The sequence below is a fragment of the Dunckerocampus dactyliophorus genome, chromosome 11 (genome assembly GCF_027744805.1).
Source record: "Dunckerocampus dactyliophorus isolate RoL2022-P2 chromosome 11, RoL_Ddac_1.1, whole genome shotgun sequence".
NCBI classification, from domain to species: Eukaryota; Metazoa; Chordata; class Actinopteri; order Syngnathiformes; family Syngnathidae; genus Dunckerocampus; species Dunckerocampus dactyliophorus.
In genome coordinates, this window is record NC_072829.1 from 24,607,696 (window position 1) to 24,629,129 (window position 21,434).

The window sequence follows — 21,434 nt, forward strand, 5'->3', positions numbered from 1 at the left end:
ATAACACAGAACAAAATGTAAAAGGAAAACAGTACGCAAAGTAACAGCAAAGCAAATAAAATGAGTACCAAAATATATTTGGAGCAATGAACAAAAAGCTTCTGGAGCTGTGGTGATTTTGTTTGTGTGTGTGCGCACAACGAGGATGCGGGGAAGCAGTGTTAAAACAGAACAAGGCAAAGATGCAGGGTATGCAAACCAGAAAAAGTTTAAAGCAAACTGGAACACAAAGACCGATACTGTATGTGAGGGTATGTGATAATGGATCAGTACAACAATGACTAAATCAGGGGTGCCCATTACGTTGATCGTGAAGGTACTTTGGGCCGATCGCATAAACGTCCCTCTTTAGATGTCATATGATGTCAGTCAGCTGACATTAACCTCCCCTCCTGATTCGCTCTTGTTCCCCCGCAGCAATGGTGAACAGAACATCTCAAACTACACAAAGAGATGCAACGTTTATCTTTATTACTCCGATTATGGATAAACTAACTCAGCGGTAAGATGCCTATATCTGTAACAAAAGTTCTCCGCTCACTTGTAGTGGCTAGTTAAGTAGAAAAAAAGTGAATTGTTTGAGGGCTTTGCTTCTCGTCATGAGCGCCACCATAGAAATGTGTGTTTTTCCTCTCTTCCCTTTCTTAAACCATTATTTCATGATGAATTGGAAAATGTGCCCGTTGCTGAAAGCTTTTTAAGAGGCTGCCTTGACTTCAGCTGCATTGCCTTTTGCATAATCATTTTGGGGAATGGGGAATGTTTGATAGCAAATGCTACCTGGATGTAATACATGATGTATGTGTCTAATGAACGATACGTAGCTATTTTGACGGACATATTACTTACTTATGTACATAACTATTGAGGAATTATGTGTAATTATCTTTATTGCCATATTGAATTGAATTGTGAATTATTTGTGAATGATATAAACTACTTTGGTTACCTGTAAACTTTGAAACTGTGAATGTGAAATATTAATCATTAGTATTTAGTATAGTATTTTAAAAGTTTACCGGTTCGATTTTATCTATATATGTCATATGTTTTATAGTAAGAGATAGATCATGTCGACTTTCATGCTGAAAAAGTACAATGTACATAAATATTTATAACGACAATAAATATATATTTCCTATATTTATAGCAAGAGGTAGATCTTTGGGACTTTTCCATTTTCAAAGTAGCTCGCAAGCTGAAAACGTGTTGGCACCCCTGGACTAAATCAAAAAATAGCTATTAAGATTTCATTGGTGTCATTTTTTTATGGTTGTCTTTGTTCTGCATTTTTTCAACCAAGGATTTTCTCACATTTCGAAATATTTAATATAGCTCAGCCATCCCCAAATGGCGGACCTGGGTCCAGTGATGGCCCTTTACAGATCCGTGACCAATTAAAGTCAATGGGAAATATAATAATAACATATAATCATGCTCGTGGACCGATCGCAATTACTTAAGTTATTATGGTTATGTGACAGCAAACGCGGTGGCGTCGGTCAAAATGAGGCAATGAAATTGTTTGTTTATTTGCCGAAAAGTGAACGAAAGAACAATGGCTTGCTCAAAAGTAAGAAAAGTTGATAGAGAAAACAGAACATTTGAAAGTGAATGGACGGACCAATATACAGTATGTTCATTCTTCCTGAATAAAGCGCTGTGTCTCATGCTCTGAAACTGTAGCACTGACTAAACACACATCACTCGAGGGGAAATATCCACCCAAGTCTGATATGAGAGCGCAGAAAATAACAGCTCTTGAGGCCCGGTATAAAAAACCTACAAAAGTCATTAGACATTCATTTACAGCACAGCAAGGTGCAAATGAGTGCTCACTAACGATTGTATGGATATTGGAGCAAAATAAAACATCTTTCGCTGACGGGAGAGTTGAGAAGGAGTGCTTCTGCTGCAGAGACCTTACTGAAAGGTAAACAAAAAAGGAATTGTGTGATAAATTTAGACAAATCCCAATGTCAGCTACAACAATAACAAGAAAATCTGACACTTTAAGAGGATGTACTGTTGCAGCTTTTCTGTTAAAGAGACACTTATTAAATTGTTATTTAATATTATTTTTTCAGAGAAACTGGTGCGGTTTCATTTAACTTAAAAATAAGCCTCTTGTGCTCATCCATTGTTACAGCAAAACCTTTTATTATGTATGTGAAATTTTGTCCTGTTTTCTTTTGAATGCAATTTAAGTGCTAAAGTAATTATGTTGTCGACTGATGTGCAAGGTTTCATTCCATTTGATACTCATATGAAGTAGTGTGTTTGATGCAAGTTAAAGCAAAATGATGTTCGGACCTTTGCTGTGAAAAAAAAAATAGCATAAACGGACCTTACTCCTTTATTATTGAAGACCCCTGATATAGCTACTGTAGCATAGAAAGAAGCATTACTTTCAACAGCTAGCAAGGGAACTGAGTGTTTTTTTATTCATTAATGCCTTTAAAATGGAGGGCGCAGGGGTTTTGGAGAACTTTCAACATCAGTGTTGTTCTGCCCCCGCTGCGAGCTCAGCAGAGATGACAGGTTCTCAATAAATACTCCACTTGAGCTCCATTTCAGACCCTTTACTTTGCACTTAGCACTATAAAACTCAACATAAAGAAATAAAGTCCGTCGATTATGGCTTACATAAGATACAAATCATTTCTCTATGACATTCAATATAAACGAAATATATGGAAACAAATGTACTAGCTCAATGTTAAATTACATTGGAAATCCCATATACGTGCCAGAGAATAGCATTAGCGATTTACATGGTGATTCCAAACACCTCCAAATATGACAACTAATTAGACATTGAAATGGACATCCCACCTAAGCAGATGACGAATAATAAGCATAACATACTTTCAGGAAAACATTTTCTACGGCTTAACAAGAGTGGTTGCACATTGGCACACTGCATGTTCCAATGGCTGTAGGTACTTCCTGATTACGTCAATACCACAAGGACGAATTGAGCATAAAGGCAGACTTGCATATGAGACTCATAATGTCATAATATACAGAATTTAAAATCCCATAATAAAAGGTCAAGTGCATTTTTGTAAAAGGAATGAGCTGATGAAGCTATCAAGTGGCCAATGTTTGCAGTTTTAAAACATTTTGAATTTAAGTCTATAAAAATGCACACCCTGTGAATAATTTGCACTTTTTCTGTTTTGAGAATCACACAGACTGAGCAGTCTTGTTTAAATGTTACAAATTGAGTTCATACACTTAAGTTTGAAATTGTTTGACATTGTTGTAGGTGAGCTCATTTTATTCATATAATTGGTTAATCAGTTGATTGTATGCAGATTGCTGGTGCCAGCAGCTCATACAGTGGCTTGTACAAATGCATATTTGAATATTAAGAGGTTCTCAATAGTATTTCACTTTAGGGAGGTACCTTAGGTGGGGCATGATAGAAAATAAAGGGGTGATCATTTTGGCTTTTATAATTTATGTGAACATTATAACTAAAAATCTTGCACCTGAGGCTTTTAACAAAACATTTAAAGGCCATCTGTTTAGCCGCTGTTCGTGGAATATCATTATATGTATGATCATTTAACCACGGCCCAATTACATACAGAGATTGACATTGACTTGCCGGCCAGCACTCATTGAAGCCAATCAATATTTCTGCTTTAAGGCCAATAACATGAAAGTGTGTGAAGAGACTCAAGTGATCTGGGTCAAGCTACTCCTTCATGCCTTTGCATAGCACTTAGGTAAGTGTGACCACGTGTTCATGAAATACAACAGGAGCCCTTAACAGGATAGCCACTAAACCGCATGCATGTGTTTATATTCAGTATAAGCAATGCTCCAGTCAAATGAAGTTAATAGCGTTAAACGTACAATGGCTTGCTCATAGCGGTGTCACAAGATCGGCTCTACGAGAACGAGAAGAGATGAGATTTTAACATTACTTTTAAAGAAAAGTACAATGAAAAAATATATATGACAATACAGTATATTGCAATCTATTAATTTAATTTCTACAACATTACACTCTTTTCACTCTGTGTATATGCTAGCCACCCGGTCTCCACCCACCAAGACAAAGAGGCTGTATGACTGACAAAAAGGCTCACCCCATCATGCAACAAACGAAGGTGCTGAAACCAATGCACAGAGTGAAACCTCTTTCTGCCTGTTTGGAGCCGAGAGACAAGGAAACGCATGCACATGGCAATATATCGAGACCGGCAAAATGATCAAGTTCATTTTCATTTATTGTGCGATTTATTTATTTATCATCATCATCATCATCCCAGGCCTAGTGCCCACGAGATATTTTTTTCTGAACGAGAAATCTTGTCACGTTTTAATCTCGCAAGATCTTGTGACACCCCTACTTGTTAGTATTACATTTTAGTAATCACACTGAACACCTATACTGTGTAACTAAAATCTACGCTTCCCAAGTGAGTAGAAGAAAAAGAAAGATGAAGGGAGGAAGGGCGAAATGAGGAGCTGAAAATAGTGTTAAGTGCAGAGATGTGTGCATGTGTGTTTACTTGTGTGTGTGTGTGTGTGTGTATGCGCGTGCAAATGATCTCACCTTAACAGTCTCGTAATTAAGGAGCGAGTCAATAGCTGCGTTGCCTGCTTCATTGTCTGCTTTGTTCATTTCTATGCGGAAACGGGTCCTGTGTGCAGAAACAAGCAACATGATCACTTTTTTACTTTATTTAACCTGGAAGCTAGGGGTGTCCAAACTTCTTACAACAGGGGGCAAATACAGAAATATGGAAGGCACTGATATGATACGCTTCCCCTTTTGTTTACTTAATTACATGCTAAAAATGGAATACTAAAGAGAAAACAGCCCACATCTCAGCTTTGTTACAGGTGACAAAGCAAACAATTTGTAATTGTATGTGAGTCAGCAGTGATTGACTGCAATGAACGGCAGTTATTTTATTCAGCCAAAATGTGCCAATTTTTATGCAGTTCGTAATTGTGCAAAATATAGACATAGACATCTGCTCTTTTAAACCACAATGGGTAGTAACAAATGCTAGCCGGTGGTGGTGTTCTAACAGCTCAGGAAAAATCTAAGAGACCAACTCAAATGTTTCTGAATTCAGCATCTCTGCATGCCAGTTGTCTGGTGAATTACAATGTAAACACATGGTCACAAGCCATCAAACAAAGCAGAGAATTCTTGCGCCAGGAATGGCATAAAGTCACCAAACAGCAGTGCAAAGGCTGGTGGAGAGCGTGCCAAGACGCATGAAAGCTGTGATTAAAAATCAGTGTTAGTCCACCAAATATTGAATTTAACATTAAATTTGACAAATGTTCCAAATGATAATGTTTTATTTGGAATTCAGGAGTAATGCTATCAGTAGTTTAGAGAATACAGTCGCTCGCTACATCACGGTTCGAACCCTCACCTTTGCACCCTCACTCTATCGCAGGTGTCAGTAACATTACATTGATGAGACAATAGCCACCAGTAAGTACCCGCTCAATGCTGAATTGTGGGTTTATCTTATTTTATTTATTATTATTATGTCTACTATTGGGTAATACAAGTGGAAATGTAACAATAAAGGTAATATGGCCTAGAGGGCTGTAACAATGGTAAAAAAAAGTATTTAGAAGGTCATAAACAGGTCAAAATTTCATTCACTTTATCGGAACCGATAAATAAGGGACGACTGTAAAACAAATGTTCAATTCTTCTCAAACACATGCTAAATTCAGAGGAACATGATAATTTTGCAGTGGTCTCTTACATTTTTCCATAGCTGTAGATTTTATGGTTTCATTCAAATTTAAATTTGGAGCAATTTGCTTACAGTCCCTTTAAAATGTGTGCTCAATTTTATGTTGACAATATACCGTGGGCTACTAAAAAGCAACTTGCGAGCCACAAATAGCCACCCGGTTTGGAGTTTGGACAGTAGTGGATCCGTGTTAAGTGAGACATAACATCAGCTGTATAGCAGCATATTGTACTATAGACATACTCATTACCTCCACTGTGTCACAAGAATTGTGAAAAGGGCGTAAGTGGATAATGTACCCAGGGCCACAGCCGTGAATGCTCCACCACACTTGTAGAACTGCAGAGGATGAAAAGCAGGTAGGGGAAAATGCATTTGACGTACCGTGACTTAACAGCACCATGAAACAGAGTCAAGCAAGCACATCAGACCTCCATGCTCCAATGCTGGAGTCACAAGTGAGAGTGCACCGTTAGTGACCATTCCACTATGAAATAGAGTGTTACAAATGGAGGGGAAACTACAAGAACTAATCGTGCTAATGCTTTAGCTATTTGGGCAATGGAGTCTGTCCTCATTACAGCCAAGCTGACATTATGGTCCAGAGTGGAATAATAAGGCAAAGCTATAGATGAGCCAGTCTTTTAGTGATGCCAATATAGGGAGGCATACTCTACAGGAGGACATTAAGCTGCGACAAAAGCTTTGGGATTCATCATGGTTGCTAATGGGCTCCGGGTTGCCACCCAAAGAACACGGGGATTCATCTAATGAAAATGAGACAATATCCTGAAATTAATTTCCTGACAATCTGCTGCAAAGTGTGTCAAGGTGATGAAAGGTGCTAGCTACTGAAATATTAACAAGAACACACAAAGCAAGAATATAAAGAGCTTTTCCTCCATGACAAACACCATGAAGATAGATCTCAAAACAAAATTTACCAGGATGGCACTAACGAGGCCCATCTCAAAGACAGTGGGACCCAGATTGAAGATGAGGGCACTTAGGACAAAGGAGATGCCTCGGGTGCCACGGTCGATGGCCTTGGACAATGCTCCCGTCTGGCGGCTGAGATGGAAGCCGAGATCCAGATTGTGCAAATGGAGGAAGACGTTCTTGGCGATGCGTCGAATGGAGCTCTGGGCCACCTTGCCAAATACCATGTTTCGAAGCTCATTGAAGAGGGCTGCACAGGCCCGTGAACAGCCATCTGGGATAGCGGAGGACACAGGCGGTTAAACACAGTGGCTGTGAAAAGCAGCAGGAGGTTCAAACTGCAGGACTGAGTGTAATGAAAAGAAACTATGCTCATCACTAACACAGAGTTATGATAAGGAGACCATAAGGAGACTGAGGGCACCAAGAAAACAGACCAATGTAGCAATTTGGAGACCGTGGAGTATAATATTGCAGCATCCATCTCTAAAGTACTGCACTAGGGTAAACTAGAGTTAGCTTATGTGTTTATTTTTGTCATTTCTTCCCTGGTATTCTCAAACATAATATGAAAAGGTATCGACATGGCACAGTTAGAACGCTGGCTGGCTTGCGTCAATAGCCGTGCCATGCAGTCAGTACTGTTACATTGTTGCATTGTAGTTAACACCCTCATAGGCTTAAAATTCAGGAGCTTCAGTAGGCCATTCTCACACACATGGTTAAAAAAAAAAAAAAAAAAAAAATCAGCACGACTGTCACAAATTAATATTAGTCTGTGTTTGAATAGCACCTGGCCTTCTTGCGGCAATTTCACTGATTTGTGTGAACAAAAAGGTTGTCTTATGAGACCAGAGTCGGGTAGTAATTGCTCCGTCTGCCGGTCTTCATGGAGCAGTAATGTAGCGTAAAATAGGAATGCTCATCAAATGAACAATGTGTCCACATCTGACAAGGCAGGATGAGCACTGGGGCACCTTTTCAGCCAAATTACACACCCCGCCAAAGACACCGGCCCAGGGCATTTCAGAGAGGGTGCAAAAAAATATAATTCCATTCGTGAAGAGAGTCACGTGCATTTTTCCTTGTCATCCTAATTCATCCTGCCTGAAATCCTGTTCACGTGCTCCAATTATTCACCGAGCACTACTGAGAGAGACCTAAGTGGACTCATTAAAATAAGTGGCTACAGGGTGTATCCAAGCTGATCTCACTCAAACGCACAGAGACTTGCAGTAGGTGCCAGGTCACTATTTTCCCTATCTATTTATGCTTTTCATCAGCACTGCAGGGAAAAAATACTCTAATCAGAAGAGGACTTCAAGGTAGAGCTCTACCTCACCTCTGACTCCTCTTTTATGCACAGGGTCTCTTTGGACAAAAAAATGAGGTGTACAAACACAGAGCAAGAGAAAGAAATATCCCTGGCCTCTGTCAGAAACCAGTTTCAAAAGACAGAACAAAATGTCAGTGACACCGCTTTAGAAATATATAGATGTAGAAATGTTTACCTTGAAGAATACGGTTGTTACAGAAAAAAAAACATTTTCAGTGCATACACTCCTGATCAAAATTTTAAGACTAGTTGAAAAAATGCAAGAATTTACATCTTGAACTGTTGAATCTTAAGGAGGTTCAAAGTAGAGCATTGCAAACAACCATTAAACCAAAATAGGCTGTTCAATAGCTAATAAAAAGTTTAAGACCATAGCTAAAAATAAAAATCCAAAACTCCCTAAAATTGAAATAACATTTCCAAAAAAGGACACCGTTAAGCGGAACAGCACCATTCTTGTTAATCGCCTCAAAAACTGGTTTGGGCATGCTTGATGCCAGTGTTTCCAGGAGGCTAGTGGGAATGTTGCTCCAGGTGATGAAGATGGCATCATCCAGTGTCTGGAACTGATGTCATTTTTTGTAAAATTCCCTTGCCATCCATCCCCAAATGTCAGTTGGATTAAGATCAGGGGAACACGCAGCATGGTCCAAAAGAGTGACGTTATTCCTCTGGAAGAAGCCGTTAGTCAGGCAGGCATTGTGAACAGCAGGGCTGTCCTGTTCATCTCTACAGCCTTCATCTCTATAGCCAACTGCCGTTTGACGCCCCTGTACAATCTGAAGCTCCGTTGTTCCATTGAAGGAGAAAGCACCCAAGATTATGATGTGCTGTGTGGAAAACATCTTAGGTGGGCTCTCCTTGTCATGTCAGTAACGTTGGAAGCCATCAGGACCGTCAAGGTTCCATTTTTTCTCATCAAAGAATAAAGCTTTCTTCCATGTCCCGTGTTTGGCGCGCTTGTGCAAATTCCAAACAGGTTATTTTGTTGCATTGGAGGAGACGAGGCCTTTGAAGGCATTTTTGTTCGTAAAATCCTTCTTTTGCAGATTCTGTCCGATGGTTTTTGGACTGCACTCGGCACTAGTAACAACCTTCATTCAGCCGAGGATCGTCCCATGTCATGACGGACAGCCAACTGGGTCCTCCGACTCAGGGCCAGTAACATTTTTTTTGGGTCTACCACTTTACTTTTTTGCTCCATAACCCTCAGGATATTTGAAGAAGTTTCAAATGACTTATGTGTATGACTTACTGCGTCCAACCTCAGCAGCAATGGCGCTCTGCAAGAGGCCTTGTTTATGCAGCTCAACAATCTCAAAGAGAGAAAGCTTTTTTGCCTTTGCCATCAAGAGCTCATGACAGTGTGAGTACCTGACAAAAAAATTACATTGAATCCACATATTTGCTGTGGTCTTAAACCTTTTAAATCAGCTGATAAACAGCCTTTCACTTTACACCGTGTTCCAAATGATTATGCAAATGATAATTTTCTCTGATTTTACTAAATAGTCCATATAAATTACAGTCATCATAATTTTCAAGTCATCAACCTTTAGAGAACAAAACTTCCAATGATAACAGTATTTTTTTTTCAAAAATAAAAACTTAAAATGCACTGCTCCACATTATTATGCACAACAGAGTTTCAAAGCATTTCACTGGTTGTTAAGGAGCGAAAATGGTAATTTGTTGACTTTGCAACATATTAAGGTACTGAAAGCAAAAGCTATTTCAATCACTAACATTTTAACAGGCCACGTTACATGTTAACGTAAGATCCCGTCTTTGATTATAACATTCACAATTCTTACACTGAACTTGTGAGTTTTTGGAGCGTTTCTGCTTTGCAAGATGTCAGAATAGCCTCCCACAGCTGCAGTTTTGTTGTGATCTGCCTCCCACCCTCATAGATTTTTTGCTTGAAGAATTGGGTTGAGATTGGAGGAAAATGGGGCCAAACCATGGGTTTCTCTCCTGTTTTGCCCATAACACAGAGAGGTTGGTATTCTTTGTGTCATGAGATGGTGCAGTGTCATGCATGAAGGTCATTTTGCTACAGAAGGTACGGTTCTTCATATCGTACCATGGAAGAGGGAAGAAGTCAGTCAGAAACTCTACATACTTTGCTGAGGTCACTTTCACACCTTCAATGGCCATAAAAGGCCTTCCAGGCCTCTCCCAATGATTCTGATTCAAAACATGACTCAGCCACCTCCTTGCTCACATGACAGCCTTGCTGAGATACGCTGGCCATACCCTTATTCATCCATCCGGACACCCAAGGTTGCATGGCCCTCATCAGTATACAGGATTGTTTGAAAATTAATCTTCATCTATTTGTTGGCCCACTGCAACCGTTTATGCTTGCGAGTATTGGTTAGGGGTGGCCAAATAGTAGGTTTATGCATAACTGCAAGCCTCTGGAGGATCCTACACATTGAGGTTCGTGGGACTTCAGAGGCACCAGCAGCTTTAAATACCTGTTTGCTGCTTTTCAGTGGCTTTTTAGCAGGTGCTCTCGAGTCGATAAATTTGTCTGGCAGAAACCTTTCTTATTATGCTTTTATCAGCACAATCCCGGCTATCATCTGAATCAGCTACAAATTTCTTCACCGTATGAAGGTTTTTGTGAATTATTGAATGTTTTCATGCCTTGTCCAAGGCACTGCAACATATGATGCTTTTTTTGTCAGCAGAGAGATAATTTTTCTTTCCCATACTGCTTGAAATCTGTGGCGCATCATTTTTAAGTAGTTTTCTTTTAATTGGGCTCACCTGGCAAACTAATTATGACAGTTGTCTGAGATTGATATCAGTAATCCAAAAAGCCCCAAGACACAATGTCATTTATGAATTTCATTGAAAAACAAACAAAAATTATGTTTATGATACTAAAATCCTAAATGCATAATAAATTTGGAACACAGTGTAATGGTGGTTTGCAATAAATTGCAAACTCAAAGGTTTTTTTTTTTTGTCTCACTCCAGTTTCTTCTTTTTTGCATTTTGAAGCTCTACTTAGAACCTCCTTGTGATCCAACGGGGCAAAACGTCAATTATTACAATTTTTCCACTGGTCTTAAAATTTTGATTAGGATTATATGTGCGGGATTGAAGAAAACGTTCTCAAATATAGAACACGTAATGTAAATAAAATGAGGACAAGGCAGCACGGCACTGATCTAAGTGCGTCGAGAAAGGTCAGCCTGTAGATAATAGGCAGTCCCACAGTCCCCTCTGATGAGCACGGCACCTGCTAGTGCAAGACAAGTCTGGAACTCACAGCCAATCAGCACGGCCGTTGCCATGGTAGCCACAGTGCTTGGCGCATCGTTCAGGTTCAGCATGTGTCCCGACATCTGGTTAAGCTCGTCCACTGCATACTTAAACATGAAGGGCACCGTCACATTGGTGATCTGGGAAGGCAGAGAGGGAGGAGGAAAAAAGGAAACAGTTTCAAAAACACCCTCAGTATAGTCTGGTAACATGTTTGTAGTCTTGGGTAGTGCATATTTCCTTGATCGATTACTGAAAAAAAATCAATGATCAGTTTTTCTTATGGGTGGGACAGTCTCTCTGTCAAAGTTCAGAACTCCTGTTTCAATGATAATGTTTTATTGAGCAGAATAATGCTGCTTGGAAGAGCTGAGACATTATGAAGAACTTGGTGGTTGAAGCTCAACTTCCCATAGCTGACCTCATGCTGTCCTTTGGACCACAAACTAGTTGAGACTGAATCAACAGCTCCTCTAGTGGTTGCAGCCAAGTAGTGCACTTTTCCTTACCTGCTTCAAGACATAATTAATGGACAATCTATTTCACAAAATCAAATTCAAAATAACCAATTAATCCATTATTCTGCCAATCTGCACAATGATGTTGCAGACCCAAAAGGAAGGTTTTAAATCTATTTTTTTCCCCCAAAGTTAACTTTCTTGATTTTCATACATGTACTGTACATGTTTGCTGTCAGTGCTTGCATGTGAATTCTTTGCAACTTGTTTTGTGTCTGCTGCTGTGCTAATGGAACTGAACTGGGTATTAGGGCTAATTAAAAGCACAGGGGCAGCTGTGTGAGTCAACGTAGGCACTTTGCAACACATTAGGGCAGCCAGAGAACACAGGAGCAACGCAGCAAAGCACTTTCCTTTCTACCCAATTTCTTGGAATTTTCTTGTCAAAAGCTTTATAATTTTGTATCAGTAAAGGTAATTATACATACACACATATGTATTGGGTGTGTATATATATATATATATATATATATATATGAATGTCACATGTCAGCCTCGATAATGTAACAGGAGAGCTATTAACACACACCAAGACTCTCAATTTTATAGACATTGGTATTATAGTCAAGCAAAAAAAAAAAAAAAAAAAATGTCCTCAAAGTCACTCAAAGGAAAAACAATATATGCCATTTGCTACCATGTCACAAAAAGCCAAAGCTTATTATAACTGGGCTTATAAAGACCGCCTCATCTTAACCACAGATTCATGATCATGCTCCATTAAGAGACAGATGCAGGTACTGTTGACACAATGATAGTCCGTAGCTGCCGATATGTCATTGCAGAAGATATTGGGTCAATTTATTGGTATTCAGCTAATTGACACATGGCCTACACACAAATTATGGTTCCATTTAAAAAGTAGACAAACTGGAGGCGCAGGAAGAGGAAATCAATAAAAGGTTGGATGGAACTTAGGCTGTCGCCTCTTTAACACACACTACAGGAATCCATGCTGAGGGGACGAATCTATTTGCCAGCTGTGACTAAGTGATTGTTTTACAGAGTATAAATTAGAGACACATCAGCAGAAAATACATCATGCACTCACGATTACTTTCATTTAGACTTGCACAGGTCCTTACACCCACAATTACTTTCATTTGGCATAGACATGGAAATGTCTCTTGGTACGTTTCCTTAGTCTGTACAATTATAAATACAGTCATCCCTCACTACATCGTGGTTCGAGCATCGCACCCTCTCTCTCTATCGCGTTTGTTCAAAGATTTGTTAATTAATAAATGACTGCAGTTTTCTGGTTGAATACGTACGGCCTACTATTAGCAAAAAAATACATATTAAAGCTAATGGTATTCTTGGCCTGAATTAAGCATTTTCCACAATAAAAATGGCTAAACGAACTAACTAAATGAACTACAACACAAATACATGGCAGAAGAAGCGTTCTACTTGTGACTGTAGTATTCTACATTGGCCAGTGGGTGTCAGTATTTCGGTGTGACAAGCACCAGACATGACCGCCAGGCATCTATTTCAGGTTTAAATTATCTCACAACAGGCACAATAATAATAACATAATAATCAGAATAATAACACAGGCTGCTGTTGGGGCCATAACCTACGACAATCTAAAAGTCAACTCTTAACCATCCTATCATCACGTCCTGTCCTCCACACATCTGTCCGCCCACCACTAAGGTCCCCTGGGAACACATTTACTGTGACACACAGCAGTATTTTTATTTACATTTTAAATGGTTTATTTACTCTAATTTTGTCTACTATATTGGGTAATAAGAGTGTAAAACCTAAAGCCGCCATTATAATACATTGATGAGACAATAGCCACCGCAGGATGTATGCTGTCCAGAAAAAAAAAAACAAGGAGCTGCTAACGTGCGAGTCTGTTATCTTATTTATGTTTAATATGTCTTATTTTCTCAGATTATATCTACTATATTGGGTAAAGCTGACTATATGGGTGTTACTTCATGTCTAGAGAGTTCTAATAATGTTAAAAAACTGTATTTACAAGATCGTAAACTTGTTTTCTACGATATAACTACAAAAATATTAAATTTATTAATATTGAATCCTACTTCGTGGAAATTCACTTATCACGGTCGTGTCTGGAACCAATTAACCGCGATAAACGAGGGAAGATGGAAGCAGTCGTGATGAGATAGGAGAGTTTCTTCATCAGTCAAGTCAATGCAGAACACAATGTGCTTGAGATCACATTAAAAAAAAAAAACAAAAAAAACCCCTACTGAAATACACATTCTCGCAAACAAGCTCAACAATGTTTCTTCTCTCTACACCACTTAGATGAACTGATTTTTAAGATTTCTAAAAAATATTTAAAAAACAACAGACCCTGCATGAAAATGAATGTAAAAGGTTGTACAGACTAGAATTAATAAAAATGAAACAACACATAATAGCGATAACTGCAGTGCTGTGTGAGCCACAATCGAAGCACATTAAACACTTTTCGAAAGTACAGTGCTTTAAAAACCGTACTGCAATTACAATACATTGTCCAAAACAAACCACACACGATGTGTGCATGCACAAACTGAAAAGACTTTCTAGATAGTGTTGCTGCTCTCTGCAAGGACATGCCTGTGTAAGGTGAGTAGCACTTTAGATAAAAACCTTGGATTTGTAACTGCATGGCTTTTATTTCCAAAAAGCCACCTTTTACTGTAATGACCTGTGGTGAGAGATTTTAGAGGACCGCTACACCTTTCAGCATCTTCGTGTTGCCTGATCACAACCTTTCACCCTGACATAAACATTAGAAGATGGTCCAATCTCTAAGGAAGATCATATTTTGAGAGCAGGGAGAACTTGGTGTTCAACAGACAGCAATAGAGTCTCTGTAACGGCTGCAAGGAATGATTTGTAAAGTGTGAAATTATTTCAGCTAGCCTCAACAGAACCAAGGACTTCGTAGAGTACATCCATTTCATGACTAAAAATCCACATTTTGTAACTGTACACTGAACAAAGAACAAGGCCACTGTGAGTGGTGTGAAAGAATACATATAGATTTCAGTGACGTTGATGGGCTTTCAATGTAGCGAGTCCCTGGGACTCTCAGGTGGTGATTTGAGTGGGTCCCTGGGAAATTCAATGGGTCCTCAAATAAAAATGATGCATTTCTTTCTATTTCTTACATTCTTCTTTTTCTTAATTAATAGTGTTAAAGTCCTTTGATTGTGGTATGGAATGATATGATTATAATTAACGGATATACTGATTTGTGTTCAAAATGTATCTGACATTAAACAAATAAAATATCAAATGTGAACAGTTTACAGATACAATGCGATATACAGACATTGTTAGGGTACTGCTGATCACTAGTACTGAAAGCAGAAAATACAGTCTTTTTCTTTCTCTGTCCGAGCATAACAAAAATGCCGACCACCATTCTAAGTATTTTTCGCCACTGCTGTCACTACTCGACTTGTACCAGAAACACGATCCATTCTACGCATGTGCGAGGCAGCCTACGTCACTTCCTTCGCTCACAACTTTTACAACAGAGCTTCTGCAACGTCCCGTGCTGTGATATTTTTATTTAGGAACATAGTCAATAACCACAGTCATTGCTCTGTGTTACCACTGTGTGTCTACTATTGCGCATCACAATAAACATTTTGAATCTTGAATGGTAATCAACAATATACAGTAAAACAAAGCAAAGGCCGTGAAATTTGAATGTAAACGACTGTAAGCAGAGTGCAAAGATGGTTTCATCTGTGTAACGGGAGCTACAGTTTTCTTCTAAACCATGGGTCGGCACCTTTACAACCAAAAGAGCCATTTTTCCCCCTCACCCACAAAGAAAAACATAACAGCTTATACATTTTTAAACGTTTGAATCTTTCATGATTTTACCTGTTACAACAGCATACAGCAAACAAACACCAGTTCAGACTTACCAGTATGTGGTCGCCGGTTCGAGCCCAGCGTGTGCAAGGCTGTACGGCAGAGATGACTACTGTTACACGTGTAGGTCTACTTTGAAATAAATAACTACTTTTCAGAAAATGGTTGCTTTTTTTGAAAAACGTTTTTTTGTCGTCGCCCCATATCAAGCATATAAGTAAGCCAGCATCGTTGGCAGAGAAGACAAAAAGTCTGTTGGTGCGGAATGAAAAACTCTTTTCTTCTGAAATGGTTCTTTTATGGGAGATATATTAATGTTAGCTTACCGTGGGAGAAAAGACATCTCTGTCATCAACGAACGCAGGCAACACACCGGCTTCCCCTCCCCTCGCACTCATCCAAACACCGAACTTAGCCAAAGAAACTCATCCATGATGCATTCACGGTCTTACAGAAAGTAGAATATTTTTAGTTTTCTCTAAAAATGCGCATTTTCCCCACTAGGGTGTAGAAAAATATTCAAACATTGCAAAGGAAGCCACAACAAAGAAGCTGAAGAGCTGTATGCAGCTCCAGAGCTGTGGGTTGCCGACCCCTGTTCTAAACGCTCACCATTATTCTAATGTTGCAGAAACCTTTATTATACACCATGACTTTCTACAGCCTGTGTAATGTATTTCATGTAAGTGTGACATCATTATTCTTGCTAATTGGACAATAAAATACATAGAAATGTCATACAGGAGGCACTTGCAGTACCACTGCATCCTGAAGGGGCCAGGCATGCATGAGCTGGAGGGTGTTGGTCCCTTTTTTTGGGGGGGGGGGGGACAGCAGCAGCACTAGCTAGCAGAAAGTCAAAATGCAGACAAAATATTTTTATGCTCTGCATAATGTATAATGAATGCATAAATTTGACTGCCAAGATGGAGGAATAATACTGTATACAAGCTCACCAGGTGGTGATCAGACTTTTACAACAAAGTAGCAAAACTTTTCCTGGAGAAGGAAAGGCTGCATGTACTTCATATACATATAAAATGATAAAAACAGAAATGTTTTTTAGTTTTAAAAAAATTAATAAATGGGACTAAGAAGTATTTGAAAACAATTTGAAGACATTTTTTACTGTAAAACAAGTTAGTGAATTATTTAACTCTTTTCTTGTTATCCTCTTAGTTAATATAAAAAAAAAACCTTCCAAAAAGTAAATGCCTCATCAGCCATGAACCTCACCGTACATCATTGGTCACCAGAGTACGTTTTTTAAAATTTCATTACAGCGCGTTCCCTCAACATTAAAACACTATCGACAGGAATGAGCACAGCATCGAGCAGTGGAAACGTGGGTTTATTTACTATGAAATTTGTATCTTTAAATTGTTGAACTGAGCGGTGACTGGCTAGTTGTTTTGGTAGCGGCTAAACTAGCATGTCGCGACACGCTCTACAGGGAATCACGGTGGTGCCAAGCAGATGCGCAGAGGGTTGAAACAGCGTCTGCTCTGCTGACAAGAATTCTTTTGCTAGTTACTTTGACTTTAAACACGAGTTGTTGATCACAATGTATCGTTTTTCATGGAAAAAATGAAGTGCGTCTCCAGGACGCATGGATAGTGAGTTTATGTTATTTCAGATTTTACTGTGACAGAGATGCAGGATGCGTACCAAGCAACATAACTGAGATTTGTATTAATGTGAATGTGAATATGAAAATGTAGGCAAGTAGGCACAGCATAACATGAAGAAGGAAAAGAATCCTCTGATTAGGTACCTTGGCTGCAGCGAGCAGGCCCAGAGAGATGGCAACCCGGGCCCGTAGGTCAGGTCTGTCCTTTGGCCACACATAGGAAAGCATGGCAGACAGGATCTTGGTTGAGTTCACCTCTTTCAGCTATGCAGAACAAATAACATGAAAAATCTCTCATCAGTTTGAGAACAAACACATAGCTTGCTCGTAATAAAACATGTAATGCGCACGCATGAAAATCAATTTAAATTATGAATCCTAATATACAGTATTTTAATTACAGTTTTAAAAACGGATTATACTAATTGTGATCCCTTGGGGGGGAATTCAATTTGCACTCTGCTGTATATATTTTGTTGCACTAATGCAGGGAGGCAGGCAAAGAGAAAGAGTGCACAAACTGAGCACTTGGGTGGTGTTAGTGCTTTTGCAGCTACCCCAACCAACAACTGCTGTCTGGCTGCAGGAGTCAGGTAGCAGACCGAAATCTCGAACAACAAGCTGCAATTTATTCTCACAAACTCAAAAAGTGAGCTCATGTTGCCTCCGTTTCATCATAGTGGCTCGAGGCATTTATTTACTGAACTACAAAGGTACAAGGTTTCGATTAGTGGTAAGGTGTTTATTGGGGGAGGCTTTATTTGTACAAGTGCATTTATACTACCATTTGTTAACATTTTTCCACAATCATTAGAAATATGGTCAATCGGTTTGCCGACAATTATGTCCCAATCATGTCAATAGCCAACAATGGACTAAGTCACAGAAAATATCGAATTTCCACAGGAGTCCCTTGGGGGATCTCAGAGAATCACCAGGCAGACATGGCTATCCGGCCTGACACTACAAGTCCCAAGAGACACCTGGGCTGTCATCCCAGCTGAGAGTGGGAGTCCACCGCTGCCAACATGTCTATTTACCAACACTCCAGCACACAGCTGCCACAGGGACTCTCTGCAGGCCAAAGTTGATGCAGTAATTCCTTTAATCCGTTCAATATGGAGGCTCCATGGTACAGCCCTGCTGCATGGCAGCAAATTACACCGACCTTGTAGTCAACACCTGCCTTTGATCAAATTCAATTAAGTAATATTTGACAGTGTGAAGAGAGGATTAACATTTACAGCAGTTGTAGAGGTTTCTTTGACCCACATGGGGCTTAGGTAATGTCCATTCACTGTTTTTAAATCAACATAAATACTGCTATTTCAAGAGTCTAGAACTGCTGTCCAATGTGAAAACACTTTCACCATTTCTCATTTGACTAATCTGATCAATAAAATTGAGAATAATCTTTTTATTATGACATTGACACGTTTGCACTTAGACAACCTTGCGGGGGATTACTGGTTTTGCAGTATAATAAAAAATACGCATGTAAAGAGACAAATATGTAAATGCCTAATTTGTTTGAATATGTGAGTGAATACTGAAGTGTGTTTTATATCTGCACGTTCCAAAAAGCATATATCAACAAACACGCACCATATGTCCCATCAGTCAGACTGTGAATTGTTTCCTGTGCAAAATCAATTAATTCGACATCAAATAGGAAGGCAAAAGTACGTTCTCACCACATTTTTGGGGTCTGCACTGAGACCTCCTCCTGCATTTCCGTGCCAGCATGTTCGTTTGTCGGTAACCTGCAAATGCTGTGAAACATCTAAAGTTACAAAGTGAGAGAATCAACACACAGGATTTTCTGGAAGCACTCCCCATCTCGACTTACTTTCGCTGCCTCCAAAATGCGTCGACGGCTTTCACTTGTGTTTGCATTCCACGTGCTCGTTCGCGAGTGTGGCGGCGTACTCAGCTGAAAAACACGTTGCATTGAAATCACAAACATACAACTCACCATTTCATTGCATCCCTCATGAATGTCCAATGCATGTTATTTATGTAAAACTGTTGCTGCATGGTCAGATGATTTACTGCATTTTTAACCTCTGGCGCCAATTGGCTGTTTTAAATGTCACCAATTTAACTTCTTGTTTTTACCCTTTCTGTAATACGGGACTGCTTATTTGGTGTAATGTACACTTTATGGACATAAGTATTGGAACTGCTGGCATTACACTTACAGCACCCGAAAATGTACGAAAATATGTGCAGCTTCCGCTCTTATCCAGTCATCCAGAAGAACATTTGTGAGGTCACAGGTCACTGATGTGACAGCTGGCTCACTAAAGGTGTGTGAAAAATACCATTGGCCATTTAGCGCATATAAACGGATGCATCTACACTTTCACAACTTCACCAGAATGAAAGCGGAGGTAAGCTACTTGGGTTTTATTTCTACAAGTATGACAGGACATATTTGATTGTACGTTATGTACAAAGCAGATCTCAACTCAAACAGTATTTTGTAGTAATTTGTCATTAAAAATAGGCATAATCGAGCAGTGATTAAAAGCAATAGCAGAGTTTATGCACATATTCTTTGAGACCTCCCTACCCCTGATCCACACTATGTAGACAAAAATATCTAGTCAAAAAAATGATAAAATTACCAATATAAAATAAAATTCACAAAAAAACAACAACCAGCAGCAATTCAGCACACACGGAATGTGCATTAAAAAAATTGCAAGATTTTACAATACTTTGATTCAGTGGAAATTTTTTAGCAGAAATAGATACTGTAATTGCTAAAAAAAAAAAAAAAAAAAATTACGGCGATGTTAGAATGCCGTTGCAATGGTGTTTGCCAGTTATTCTTACATCCACGAGTTGTGTATTAATGGAGTTGCTTATGAGACGTTGCTTGTACAATATTGCCTTGTCGCAGGTGCCGGAGTCTGCACCTTTTCAGGTGAAGTACGACCAGACTTTCGAGCGTTTCGGCCTGAGCATATTAGCTAGATTAATTGTAATATTACTGTAAAACAACCCCTTTTTGTGTTCTTTATGTTGGTATAGTGGTTTAGATATTTGACCTGTCACAAAAGCAAAAATATGCGTCAAAGTGAAAGTTATGCTCGAAATGTACCTTCTCACAAAAAGCTGGTTTACTGGTGACGAAAGAATGGAAAAAGGTAGAAACAAACTTTTTTTTCTGATGAAAGACAGGAGTCTAATCTTTCTTTTGGTATGTCAAATGTTTATATAGCCAAAGAACACAATATTCTGTGTGCCTTGAAAGATCAGTCCAAATCGTCTAAAATGGCTGGTACTGAAGTTTTTTTTTTTTTTAAATCGCTGGGATTGAATTTAAATTTAATAACAGCGCCGCCATTATGATGGCTTTTTACGGGGTGTGCAACAATTCAGACGTAAAAGAGTTTCACCATAGCGAGTCCTAATTTTTTCACTTAACTGTCTCTTTTGTGTGTGGGCATTACAATACAGAAGCACCAAAAACAAAACAAAAAAGGAAATTGTGGTGGTTTTGCCTTTTTTTTTTTTTTTTTTTTTTAAATATCTTCCATTTACACTGCCCATCATATCGAAACTGAAACAAGATCTTGGGAGTTTCACATTTTTTCACTTAACTATCTCTTTTGTGCGTGGGCATTACAATACAGAAGCACCAAAAACAAAACAAAAAAGTAAATTGTGGTGGTTTTGCCTTCTTTTTTTTAAAAATATCTTCCATTTACACTTCCCATCATATCAAAACTGAAACAAGATCTTGGGAGTTTCACTTTTACATGAGTTACTATAATAGAGTCGCCTGGTTAACCTTTGACTGTGCCGCTATGTCGTTTACGTGACATAAGCAGAAAAACGTCAATGCACTGGGTGGGACAAACAAGTTTATCTAACGTTCCCTGACTCCTCCGTGCCTCTTCAACACGTGATTGTAACTGGCTACGTGTTAAGTCCAAAAACACATATCTTGCATGTATGGCGAGCTCCTTTGGTCATACAACCGTCACACAATCATCAAACACAAATTTCAAGCTAAGGTATTGGTCGTGCCAACAGTGCCAATGTAAACATTAGGAAAGGTAAAAGAAATGACACACCAGAAACTCATGTTAGCACATATCTTGCTTATC

At 39.0% G+C, this 21,434-nt stretch overlaps 1 protein-coding gene across 3 annotated transcripts in view; it reads right to left on the reverse strand.

Annotated features, from left to right (window-relative positions):
• The window catches only part of abcb7 (ATP-binding cassette, sub-family B (MDR/TAP), member 7), a 35,413-nt gene that overhangs the window by 13,611 nt on the left and 368 nt on the right, over positions 1-21,434 (reverse strand). For 2 of the 3 annotated variants that reach the window (XM_054791369.1, XM_054791370.1), the window contains exons 2-8: positions 19,163-19,246; positions 19,008-19,085; positions 17,458-17,577; positions 11,309-11,441; positions 6,692-6,960; positions 5,998-6,086; positions 4,574-4,661 (exon numbers count right to left, since the gene is read on the reverse strand). In XM_054791369.1, the coding sequence (XP_054647344.1) occupies positions 4,574-4,661; positions 5,998-6,086; positions 6,692-6,960; positions 11,309-11,441; positions 17,458-17,577; positions 19,008-19,085; positions 19,163-19,246 (861 nt within the window). Of the gene's footprint in view, positions 1-4,573; positions 4,662-5,997; positions 6,087-6,691; positions 6,961-11,308; positions 11,442-17,457; positions 17,578-19,007; positions 19,097-19,162; positions 19,247-21,434 lie in introns of all 3 variants that reach the window. The other variant, XM_054791371.1, reaches the window with a different exon arrangement.